This window comes from Triturus cristatus, chromosome 9 (assembly GCF_964204655.1).
Source record: "Triturus cristatus chromosome 9, aTriCri1.1, whole genome shotgun sequence".
NCBI lineage: Eukaryota > Metazoa > Chordata > Amphibia > Caudata > Salamandridae > Triturus > Triturus cristatus.
In genome coordinates this window covers 1,220,462,801-1,220,475,696 of record NC_140592.1, presented here as the reverse complement: position 1 = coordinate 1,220,475,696, position 12,896 = coordinate 1,220,462,801, and the positions used below count along the sequence as shown (strand labels likewise).

Here is a 12,896-nt window from a genome sequence, read left to right as displayed (position 1 = left end):
TAGGAGCTCCATCTGTTCAGCTCGCCCAGGAGCTTCGGGAGTGCAGGGGAGCCTTTCGACACCTAAATCGTCTTACCGGAGCAGGTCGTAGTCGGGAGGGAGCCCCTGGATTCACACTGCAGGAACTGCCGAGAAGATCACGAGAGGTCCGCCAACGCTGGACACGATGTCAGGATCGCAGGGGATACGTCACCTCATTACAAGATTTAGGAGGGTTTTAGGGGAGTAGCAATTCAGGTCAATGGGCACCTTACCTGGGGTGACTACACCCTCTATTAAGCCACCCTCCTGTGGGAGGGGGCATAGACCTAGCCCTGACTGGAGGGGTCCCCCATCTTCAAGATGGCACGGACTGAAAGATGTGCTTCACTTCATCTCCACCACCTTAGGGGTGCAGTTGGCAGAGGTGTACACAACTATTCTCCTGAGTTTTCCCGTCCAAATTGGGGGTGTAAACCAGGGGCTGCTAGCAGCAGAGATTGGGGGTTACATTACAAAGGCGGCTGTTCTTTGAAGCTTTCTCCTTTTGAGCACTGGCCCTTCCTGGGGGAGGAGGTGTGACACTTTTGCCAAGATGTACATTGTTTCTGGTCTCTGAGAGCAAGGGCTCTACACCCAGGGGTCCAGAAATATGCCTGGTGGTGGCAGACTGCCTACAGCTGATCAGAGACCACAACTCTGGGTACATGGTACAATAAATCACACACTGGCATCCGTGTGGATTTATTGAGAGGAGTAGTTTGGTACCAAATACTCCTGTGTTCAGTGAAGCCATCATGGTGCTGTGAAACTCGCGTTGTCGAGTTTCCAGCCCATGTACTCTCTGTGGCTTCACTGGTACTTACAATATTAAGAAATGGACCCCAATATTGTAGGGGCATATCTGCTCATGCAGATATGCCTACACCTGTGGTATAGTACACCCTGCCTTAGGGCTCGCAGACTTGCTAGAGGTGTTACTTGCCTATGCTTTTAGACCGTGCTGGCTGACATGGCACCAAGGCAGGGTGCCATGTCGACTTTGCCGTGTTCTCCCTCACAGGGGCATGCAAGCTGCAAGGGCAGTGGCATGGTCCGAGTGAGGGTGGGCCCAGGGGACCCTCTTCAGCTCCCAGGCCCTAGGTACCCAAGGTACCACTTACTAGGGACTTTCAGGGGGTAGAAGTAACAATTGGGGATATTATTTTAGGGAAGAAGCACTGGCACATGTGACCTGGATGGCAGGGACCCTGAGCACTACAATTAAAACCACATCAAAACCAGGCAAATAGTGGGTGCAGACCATGGAAAAAGAGGCACTTTCTCACAGTAAGCGATGTAGTGGGCCTTGCTACATATCTTGTGATTGCTTATTTGTTTTAGAGTATCCAAAAATGAAAATTCCTGAAATTAAACATCCTTGTTTGCTAAGTTTTTAAGAGTTACAAAATGTTTTTTGCTTTTTATAGGATTGAACTTTATAGTCTCTGCAGCATAGAGTTTGTTAACATGGGCTTGAAGTAGGATGCATTAAACCTAGGGCTCCCGGTTTTATGGTATTTATTTTTTTGCCATTTCCGTCTGTATTTATCCACATTTATTTTTCCAACAAGTAAAAGACGACGCTGCAGCTAGTATTTTTCCACATTTATGTGAATTGACAATGCACACATGCACTCGTTTGTTATTGGTCAACACAATATATTCATCTGAAAACATTGCCATTCGCAGAATGTCCCACATACGCCTAAAAGTGCTATCAAAAGCCATTTGTCTCAGAGCCTTGCAGTTTCCGCATCGGCACAGAGTGCCACATCCTCTCCCACACTGAACACCATACTGCCCCACTGAGAGAAACTCACACTGCCTTCAGCTACAACCCAATTGTGCCCCACCATAAACACCTGGAAGCAACTCAATTCAAATTATGCGCTAGACAAGAGTAATATGCTGCCTGAAAAAGCATGTCTGTCTGTGCCCAGCACTGCTTTCTAAATTGAATGTTATCATTTTTGAATTGGGAAAAGCTAATATCATTGCAAGGCCCACAGTGCAGAAATTGGAGCGGGGGGGGAGCAGGCCGAGTTCACGCGGTGACGGCTCTGCACTTCCTTCCAGAGCTGGGGGTTTGGGGGTGCACCGAAAACGTAACCAAAAAACCTCCCCCCTTGGCCAGAGGGAAGCTAGCCGGTCACGAAAGGCAATCAGTTTGTGAGAGGTGCGAACGGGGCTGATTTTACTGTCTCCCCGATTTAAGTCTAGACAGACGTGTCAAGTTGAATTGTTAAAAGCGTGATTGATACTGTATCACACCAGAAGGGCGACATGAGGGGGGATCTAGCACCAGGCCCGACTGGAGCAAGCCCAAATTCATTGTTCACATTTATACATTCTTAAATATACAGCGAATGGAAAGGCCCGTTATCATTAAAATATAATCCTGCTGTGATTTAAAATAATGCAAAAACAGTTGATGGACAGAATGCAGAACAATGTCATACATTCACCCCAGTACAGAGATCTGGGCCTAAATCCATCGTTTTTTTGCTCACCATGCCGTTCCAGTTTGAACCCAGCCATATGCAAATCAGTCTTGACCCTGTGCCGCATGGGAACAGTCCAGCCCGAACTGCCAAGCCAGGTCCTCCCTGGACTGGAAACAAGCATCCTAGGACCAGTTTCGGGGTTTCACCTCTCTTCAGCCAGGATAGCTTGATTCCAGTGGCATGGAGCGCACGGGACCCACGTCTGGGCATACCCTTCCCACTTGGGGTGATAAATGCAAAAACAGTTGATGGACAGAATGCAGAACAATGTCATACATTCACCCCAGTACAGAGATCTGGGCCTAAATCTATAGTTTTTTTGCTCACCATGCCGTTCCAGTTTGAACCCAGCCATATGCCAATCAGTCTTGACCCTGTGCCTCATGGGAACAGTCCAGCCCGATCTGCCAGATTTAGGCCCAGATCTCTGTACTGGGGTGAATGTCTGACATTGTTCTGCATTCTGTCCATCAACTGTTGTTTTTGCATTTGTCACCCCGGTGGAACGGGTATGCTCAGACGTGAGTCCCGTGCTCTCCATGCCACTGAAATCAAGCTATCCTGGCTGAAGAGGGGTGAAACCCCGAAACCGGTCCTAGGATGCTTGTTTCCAGTCCAGGGAGGACCTGGCTTGGCAGTTCTGGCTGGACTGTTCCCATGAGGCACAGGGTCAAGACTGTTTTGCATATGGCTGGGTTCAAACTGGAATGGCGTGGTGAGCAAAAGAACTATAGATTTAGGCCCATATCTCTGTACTGGGGTGAATGTATGACATTGTTCTGCATTCTGTCCATCAACTGTTGTTTGTGATTTAAAATAAGTCACGCTATTGAGCATCATAGTTTAGGACTGAGCCTTTTCTAACATTGAAATCCATATTATTTCACTTCTCTCCCCTTACATACATTGTATTGAAGGCATTGACAAAAATACAGTTAGTGGGCGTTTGTTAATGCTTTATTTATTTGGACTGCACGAAAGTTGTTATGGTAACATGCACATGATGTGCCCTAGTTCATGCTGATAATTTTACAAACAGCCAGCGCCCCGATGCACTCAGCAATTTTCCAAAGGCTTTCGGCCTTTGGGGGCTTCGGCGACTCTGATCTCTGACTCTGCTCCGCTCCACACTGATTCTTCCCACACAGGAACTGGATACGACATACTAATAAATAATTTTCTTTGTTAAAAACACCCAAGTACTTCACTGGTCTTTCAAAGACCATTCACTTCTTAACGAGGCCTTATTGTTTCTTGAATGGCTTTTTCTCACCCCATAAATACTGATAACACCAGAGGCGATACTTACTCTGTGAGCAATCACCATACCTGTTTTGCAACTCTCTGCTGGAGCAGGGCAGCGCCGCAAAATGTGCTAGTATGTTCCCGTTTTTACATATAAATACAGACAGAGGAAAACTTGTTTTCCGTCTGTATTTATATGTAAAAATCAGTTTAAACTGAAAACTGGGAGCCCCAATTAACCCAATTTGTGTACATCTGTTAGTGTTGGCACTGTAGGAAGATGGGTTTCTGTTGCAGTACCCTCACAGCCCACGTTTTGCCAGATTTCTGAGGCACTTTGACCTGATGTGCCCTGGGTCCCTGCCAATCAGGTACCCAGGGCTGTGTTCTTCCCCAAACTGTACCTTGTACCCCCAATTGGCACCTCTCTGTCCAAGTCAGTCCCTCATAAAAGGTACCATGGGTTCCAAGGGCACTGTGGCCAGGGAAGGCCTCTAAGGGCTGCAGCACTTATTGTGCCACCCCTAAGAAGAGTCGACATGGCACACATCCCTGTGTGCCATGCCTAGAGCCCACTTCCCTTGCATAGGTCAACAACCTCTCTAGCTCGGTGCAGTATACCAGTGGTTTTGGTACAGGTGCATGAGCCCTCTACCCCTACAGTGTCTAGACTAATTTTTGGACACTGTATGTGCAGTAATGCCATTAAGAGTATATGGTGCTGGGAGTTTGTCATTAGAAATCCACAGCACCATAATGGCTTTACTGAAAACTCAGAAGTTTGGTATCAAACTTCTCAGCACATTAAACCCACACTGATGCCAGTGTTGGATTTAATGAAAAATGCACTCAGAGGGCATCTTAGAGATGCCCCCTGAAAAACAACCAGCCTCTAGTGGGTACCTTGACTGGTAATCACCAGCCTGCCACCATGAGATATGTCTCTGGACCCCTGGGGTGGGAGCCTTCGCTCCCTCAGCCCAGAAACAAAGCCTTTCCTGGGTGGAGGTGTTCAAACCTCCCCCAGGTCAGGAAGAGCCATCTATGGTAGGGAGCTTCAAAGGCCCTGCCGCCTTTGTAACATGAGTCCCAGTCTGTCCTGCTATCAGGAGCAGGTCCCCTTCCTGTCTCCCCTCCTTTTCGACGGGAAGACAGGAGGTAAAAATTAGCAAAGCCCAGATGTGTGCCCACCTCTGGCAACGCTACCCCTCAGGTGGGGGAGGCGAGGTGAAACCCACTCTTCAGTGCCCGCCATCTTGCAGATGGCAGGATCTCTCCAATCAGGAGTAGGGGGTTATGCCCACTCCTCCACGTGGGGTGAGCACGCAAAGGGTGGTGTCACCCTAAGGTCAGTAGCCCACTGGCTACTGACCTAGAGACCCTTAAAATACCCCCTAAATACAGTATTTCGGGATCAGTCCTGAAACAAGATGACAGATTCCCGCAACCTACGAAGGACGAAAGAAGACGCCCAGCAGACGAGACCGCAGAGAAGAACGTACTTGGCCCGAGCCCTACCGGCCCGTCTGCAGTTTACAGAGATCCTGCGCCCAAAATCGCCTTGTCCTGCAGCCAGCGACCTCCAGAACCCTGGGAGGACTGATTGCCTTCAACAAAGACTAGATCTCCTTTGAACAGCAGCTCTGTTCAAAAGAAACACCCAAGACAGACTCCAGAACAAAGAAACCCAATGTCTGGAACCACCACTGCACTCTATGCCTACGGCCCGAATCCGGGTGGCCCACATGTCCCAGCGAGGTCCCCCTGCACTCCAGAGTCTGAGTCCACTGTGGGTTGACTCCTCCAGGACTCCCAGACGTTGTCTGCAGCCTCTGCACGGAGACCCCCCCCCAACCGCGAGTGTCCTCGTAAGGTGAAATCTGACCTCAAGACACATCTGCATCCAGCTGCCATGTGCCCTGGAGAAGAGAACCCGAGGTGCACCTATGTCCCCGAGCCCCCGAACTTACCTTCCCAGGTATTGGTTCCTCCCGGAAGTCTTCCTGGACCGAGCCTGCATCCAAAATCAGGATTCCCATTGAAAACAACGGGGCACCCAACACCAAAACAGCACCCTGCACCTGTCCGTCCCTGTGCTGCTGTGGGTGCACCTTGTGTGCTAAACTGGATCTCTCTTTGCCCCGAGCTTAAGTCCAGGAGCTTTGCTCCCACAACCTTGTGGCCTGCTCATGAGCAGCCACCAACCAGAGTCCCCCTAACCCCCATTGGATAACATTTGTCCGCAGCACTCTGCACCCGGCCGCCCTAGTGCCGCTTAGGGTGTTCTGAGAGTGCATTATCGACCCTGGGGGAATTCTGTCTCTAACCCCAGAATACCAACTCCCACAAACAAATACTTACCTGCAAACCGTTAATTTCATTTCCTCCCATAGGATTGCATTCACTGCTTTCTTATGTAAAAAGTTGGGGTTGGAGATTCACACATCTTATGCAAATGCTTTTCTAAATGTATCTTGTATTGCAAAAGGCTGGGTTTGGTTTTCTGTTAAGATTTATATGGGTGAAACCTTTAACCTGGCTTGTTCTTTTGAACCTCAGTATTCGCATAGTTGTTTATTTTGGCCATGGCGTTCCTTTTTTGTGATCCGTAAACATTTTTATTTGCTGGGATGACTGTAGGATTGATTGAGGCTCTCTGCTTTCTTCCCTTAGTTATTTAGTATATCAGAAACCATGCCAGGGACATGCTATTGAATTGTCTGTTTGAGTTTTTCAAAATTGGCCCACAACAGTGGTTATTAATCAGTGGGGTGATTTATGAAGTGTACCCCATCACTAATGTGGATGGATTCAGAAACCAAAAGATAAATAAAGCTGGAGTGCTGCCAAAAGATCCAAAGCAACAAATGAACACAGCAAAACTATTTTATGCAATATATTGTGCACGTTTAATTTCTGGTTTAGAGGAAACATTGGTTTGTTTTCTTAGATCACAGCTGACACATCCTCAATTATAGGACTTTAGTTACACCACTCGCACAGTTTATATTGACAAGTATCTGTTGCATATTAGTGACTTGAAATGTTCTTTTCCACTAAGAATGGTTTACCTTTACAAAGACTAAGAAGCAGTGAATGGTCTATGGAGTATCATTGCAAAGGTTAATCTCCAATGGTTCATGTGGACCATGGCTTGGACAATAGAGGCTGCATTTTTATATACTGAGCTGTATATGCTTGTCCTACACTAACATAAGGTTATGGACAAGTTATTATTTCTACCCCTCTTTAACTGGAGTGCTGTTACTGAAGTGTAACGAGTAGAGTTTTTCTTTTCTCATCCTGCAGGAATCGTGAAATCCTTGAAAACGTCTTGGCCGTCATCCTTGCTATGCTTGTTGCATTCTTGGGCTCTATACTTCTGATCGAAGGCTTCTTCAAGGACATCTGGGTCTTCCAGTTCTGTCTGGTCATAGCGAGTTGTCAGTACTCGCTACTCAAGGTATGGTGGCATTTTTCACTTATAAAAATAATGCATTGGGGGGGGGGGCAGAACTGAGATTTTTGCTTCTTTAAAATATCAAACAAAATCGCATTCAAGGCAATAATAATTGCATAAAGATTCAAACTAAATAGTAGTAGTTGCTGCTGGGAATAGGGAACGTTGATTTCCACAATATCAAGTTATTTTTTAAATCACAAAGACTAGAAAAAGGAATAAACCCACTAAAAATCACTAATCGGTCCAAATCACATTTGCTACCCAATCGTATATTTCCTTGAGTGTTTCTAACAGCATAGAATTTAAAGGATTAGCTGATCGGCTAAGGCCTGACTGCCAGTCACTAATGCTTGCCACCCCCCTTGACTTTTCCATGTTAATTGTATTGCCAATCTTATGACCATAGGTTAAGTTTAGAGCCATTCCGCCCACTCCCACCCCCCTTTTTCTTCAAATGGCGCAAATATTGAAAAAAAGACTCCTCTGAAGTCCTCACTAGTTTGAGTTTTTGATTGTATAAATTGCTCATCTATACAGAGAAACAAAAAGTTTTGCATTCTGCATAACATCTGCTTCAAGACAGTACTTTTTGTAACACAACTACATTTTGATTATGCATGCCTACACTCGTGGGTAGCCTCTGACTCATCCTACAGTTTGTTTTCTTAACAGTAAAACCCACACTAACTTGCCTCCCTGACCAAACGTTCTCAGTTGAAGATATACAGAATCAAAACTTCCTTTATAGTTTTAAATGTCCAATTGAATCGTGTTCTTGTCTTTCAGTGGGATTGGATACAGTTTTATTTTAGAATTAAAGGTGTAATTTAAAGTCTAACTAATAAAATGTAAGCTTAAAGAGAGATCCCTCACGAAATCTCTTTAAACTGTGTATTGCCACTGGCCATCCCAAGGCCATGCAGTAATGATAAATGTGACAGTGGAAAGGGAGGTTTGTGTAAGGATAATGTGTAGGTATTGTTCTATTTTTATTTTGTGTATAGAGAAATTATAATCATTCTTTGTGGGTTACTTTATTAGGTTCACACACTGTCATGATCATCTGTTCTTGAAGATTTTAAATTGATTATGCATATTGTTTTATTTTCTTCCTCAGAGCGTTCAACCAGACTCCTCTTCACCCAGACATGTAAGTCTTTGGTTTTGTGAATTCTACTTTGAAAGATGCCTCTCCTTTTTTGCAAAATGCACTAATCTACCATATTTGCTTATCAAAACCCATGATGTCAACATTGATTTCGATCACATTAAGTCTTACTCATCAGATCTAACTTTATAGATACTTTTAGGTATTTGAAGTGTTCTATATACGTGCCTATTGGCACTATCACTTTACATGATTCTGAAACAGTCAACCAGTCACATTTTCAAAAATAGATAATTAAATGTTCTCAATATTGCTGTAGCTTGTATATTTTGTAAGCTACATCATTACACGAGGTAAAAAAATGAAGGAACATATATACAAATAAAATAAATTCAGCGTTTGATTTTCTCCTGAACCAGATGACTGAGTGGTATAGCAAGCCCTCTCCATTGACCTGTAATTCACATCCTTGTTAATGCAAGTTTGTCTCACTGTGCATGCAATACATGCAAGTCACATGGAAGGTAGTTGCTTCTTCGAATTTGTTTTGCTATGTTACAAAAACATGTTATATATTTGATCCTGTAGGTTGCTCGGGGAGGGAGGACTGGCAGTTTAATTTACTATTTGGGGGGGGGGGGGGGGGGGGGGTTGGCGAAAGGGGGCATATAAAATGAGTCAGATGGCCTAAACCATTTTGTGACCTGTAGTAAAGGACGATGGGTGGGATGTTGTATATGAAAGCAGGCTTTCACCTTCTAAGTGGGCTGGAGGCTTTATTCAGCAGGCAGGTAGAGGTACAAGCATAGAAGAGGTGGACCTCACCAGGAGCAGATGCTAAAGGGATCTCAGTCCAGGTCTATCTTCCAATGATAGTTTCACTAAGCCATCATCACACAGCATCCCATGACATCATGGGATAGCTGGATGGCAAGTCCCCTCACAATACATACCGAGTCACAATCCCGAATGGGCATAAACAGGGAGTTCTTTTCTAATTGCAAATCACTATGCTATTTTCCCATAGTTGCAATACAGTTGTGGTCACAAACCATTGACCAGTTACCAACACCTCAGAGGAAGTGGGGACTGATTTACAAAAGCAGAATGGGTGCCATGGGAATTGTGCCAGGTAACCTTGAGGGAACGACCTAATGGGAACCACTGCCTGCTCCCCTGGTATCTTCCAAAACGGTAAACTATATATTTGTTCTTAAACAGCACTGGTTCCTTTTAGAAACGGAATGCTTTAAATACAATTTAAAAAAATTCATTTTGGGCGGCAACAAAAAAAAAGTGCTAGTGATCAGCTGACTCTTGCCAGCCCAGTACCTGTGTTTGCAGAACTGCTGGAAATAGAAACAAATTATTTTGGGATCCCCCAAATTGAGATCACGGTGTGGCGGCCCAAAAGAGGTGGAGTCACGATAAGCAGAGTCCGGCAGTCAACTTGTACCTTAATGTATTTTAAAACATGGCCACAATTAAATTGCCAACAAGGAAAAATGTGACAGTAAATCTGTTCTGCCTTACTTCATTGATCACAAGCACTCTGCGTATTAAAAATATTTTATGCAGTTAAGGCTCTTTCTGCAAAGATCTCTGTTTGCCCAGCAATTTTCAGGGGCTAAGAATGGTAAAAGAACTCTGGAGGTTAAATCTGATAGAGACTACTCGCAGCAGATTCCTTAACGTAGAATTATCCCCAGGCGTGAGACTAGACCCGGAAAACTTTCTTGCCCAGCATCTCTGCGTGCCGGGGGGCGGTACCACTTGACTCCGCCCTGACGTCCTCCGCTGGCGTGACGTCAGCGAGGTCACATAAGCCCCACCCGGCGCGCTGACGTCAGTTTTCTTCTTATCCGCGTGCAGCGCGGATACGGATCTTGTCCCTGGCCTGTTTCACGCCTTCTTTTTCCGCTTTTAGGCTCTTTTCTTGAGAGCAGTGTGCGTATGCCTTCAGGCTTTAAGACGTGCTCGTCTTAAGCACCAGATGCCGGTGACTGATCCTCACCCCATCTGCATGTGGTGTTTGGGGGAGCACCACGACTCCACGGACTGCGAGGCGTTTCAGCAGATGAAGCCGATGTCCCGGCAGAAGCGCCGGATGAAACTCCTTTCGGCGCGCATGTCCCGGTCGGCGTCGTCCCCTGCAGAAGGCTTCAAGACCCGCCACTTCCGTCTGACATCGTCCCTCTCCCAGGCCGCAAGGGCGTCGCTCACCTGTTGGTAAGTGTCGCAGTTTGTTCCCGAGGCCCAGTCCCCGGCCTGTTGGGGGCATGGGTTCTCCGCGGGTGGTGCGGCCCCACGCGTCACCACTCTGTCTGCTGTTTCCCGGCACGGGGGCGACTAGAGCCCAGATGGATGCCTATGCGGCGGCCTTGCAGGCCTCATTGGCTCTTCCTTTTCCTTCTCTTCCGGGGACGTCTGCGGATCCCTTGCCGCGTGCGGGGACTCCTGCGACGTCACTGGCGGCTCCGGTGCCGACAGGTTCGGATCCAGGTTTGGAGGATGTGGTGCCGTCGGGGTGTGTCCCTTCGGGGTTCCCTTCTTCGGACCACGGCGCGTCTACCTCGCTGCAAACCCCCGCGGGGGTCCCTTTGGTGTCGCGGGAGGTTGCCAGTGCTCGGGGCGTGTCCTCGAGTCCCCCTCGGTCCTCTGGGCAGGCGGTTGCCTTGTCCGAACCTGAGGTGACTCCTCTCAGGCACCGACGGCTGCTGGCCCTGGCAGCGCTGCAGGGGCCGGATAGGGGTCGGGCGAGTCCCCGGGCCCGTCTCATCCCTCCACGCAGGCGGCTACCTCGTCGGAGGTCGAGTCGACTCCTTTTCGGCGCCGTTCCTTAGCCGCCCGGTTACGACCATGCCCCGGTCTCCTGCGCCACGCCTTGTGGCGAAGTCGTTCCGGCGTCCCCTTCGGCGCCGGTTGACGTTGACCTGACGCCGGTGTCGGACTCTACAGCGCTGGGCCAACGTTGGGTCGTTGATTCGTCTTCAGACGCCCCCTCTTTTGAGCGGTTGTTGGTTTCATCTTCTCCGCAGACAGGTCGTTGCGACCTGGCCTTTTTCCCGGAGTCCTCTAAGGACGGCTGTTCGCCGTCGCCGCGCCCGCAGTCTTCGCCGGAGGCTCCTCAGGTTCCCCATTCAACTGCCCACCCTCCCCCGTTTCGGGCTTGGCCTTTAGTTTCCCCGGTTGGGCTGGGGTAAGGCCGCCTTAGCTTGCAGCCGTTGCTCACGGAGGAACTATTTCCTCGCCGCGGGGCCCTAAGGAGGCAAGTGCTGCCTTCGCTTAGGCTGTTTCCACGGCTGTGGGGATCCAGCGCATGGGCGATCCAGCTGCATGTTTCCCCACGGATCATCTTCTGGAGGTCCTCCATCAGGGTTCTGGTGGTCGGGAGCTGCTTCTTCCCTTTGAGTCTTCGCTCCACACTTCTCTTTTGGGGGCGGCCCCAGCAACTTCTGCACCGCCACCGTCCTGCGCCGCATGATCCTGTCTGTCTTTCCCTCCACCAGGGGCCCTCTTTTACAGACTGCCTTTCCCTCCCTGCCATCGGTGTTGTCTCCCCAGTCACAGGAGGCACGCTGGTTGGATTTCTGGGGGCACAATATCTTCACCTCCACCAATGCGGGCCCTTAACACTAACTTGTGTATTGGCTAGGGCCACTTCTTGCTTGTGGGATTCGGCGGAGTCCCATAAGTCTGCCGCTTCTCAGGAAGGTGCCTGTGTTGATCTGAGGCACCATGTGTTGGATGGCCGGAAGTTGGCGGCGTTTATTCTTCGCTCGGCTCTGGACATTTCGGAGGTGCTTGGTCGTACCATGGCTTCTTCAGTGGCCCTTCGTCAGCATGCCTGGCTACTGGATAGTGTGTTCCCAGAGAACGTTAGGGAACGGCTGGTGGACCTTCCCTTTGATGGTACTCTTTTATTCTACGCCCCTGCGGATTCTGCCATTCAGAGGTTTCTTGCGGGGCTTCGCACTCCTCCTCCTTCTCCTTCTCTTTCCCCTCAGAGACCTGTGGGTCGGTCTGTGTTTCGGGGGTTGTTCTTCTGTTGTTTTCCTGGGACCTTGTAGCGAGTAGCCCCAGTTGTCTGTCCTGTGTGGTTGATGTTCCTTTGGGTCCTTTTGTTAGGACTTTGGTGCTGTTAGCTGCTGGTCCGGCCCTTGTTTGATTTGTGGTTTTGGCTGTTTGTAAGCCGTGTCGGCCCTGAGATTAGGCCTTCTGTGTATTCTTTATTGGCTGCTTGGCAACCCATCTGCGGTTTTCTCCGCAGGTTTTTCTGTTTGTCCTCTGCTGCGGAACTTTTTTCCTAAGAGGGTTCCCATGTTCTGGGACGTAACTTACCCTATGTGGGGTACTGGTAGCTATTATATAGCTCTATCCTGTGCTGGGAAGGTGTGGTCGTCCTTCGGGCTTCTGCTTTCCGTGGCGTCACGGTATATTGCAGGTGCGATGTTCTTGCTGATGGTTTTGGAATGGCTTGTGTGGCGCCCCGGTCCGTCCTTCTGGATCGCTGTGTCGCCAGCCTAGTCCGGCCTGCTGTCTGCGGCATTGCGTT

General features: G+C 48.5%; 1 protein-coding gene across 3 annotated transcripts in view; it reads left to right on the top strand.

Annotated features, from left to right (window-relative positions):
* The window catches only part of PCNX1 (pecanex 1), a 617,237-nt gene that overhangs the window by 334,770 nt on the left and 269,571 nt on the right, over positions 1–12,896 (top strand). For all 3 annotated transcript variants that reach the window (XM_085627291.1, XM_085627290.1, XM_085627289.1), the window contains exons 12-13: positions 7,080–7,233; positions 8,351–8,383. In XM_085627291.1, coding sequence (XP_085483417.1) covers positions 7,080–7,233; positions 8,351–8,383 — 187 coding nt within the window. The remainder of the gene's footprint in view (positions 1–7,079; positions 7,234–8,350; positions 8,384–12,896) is intronic.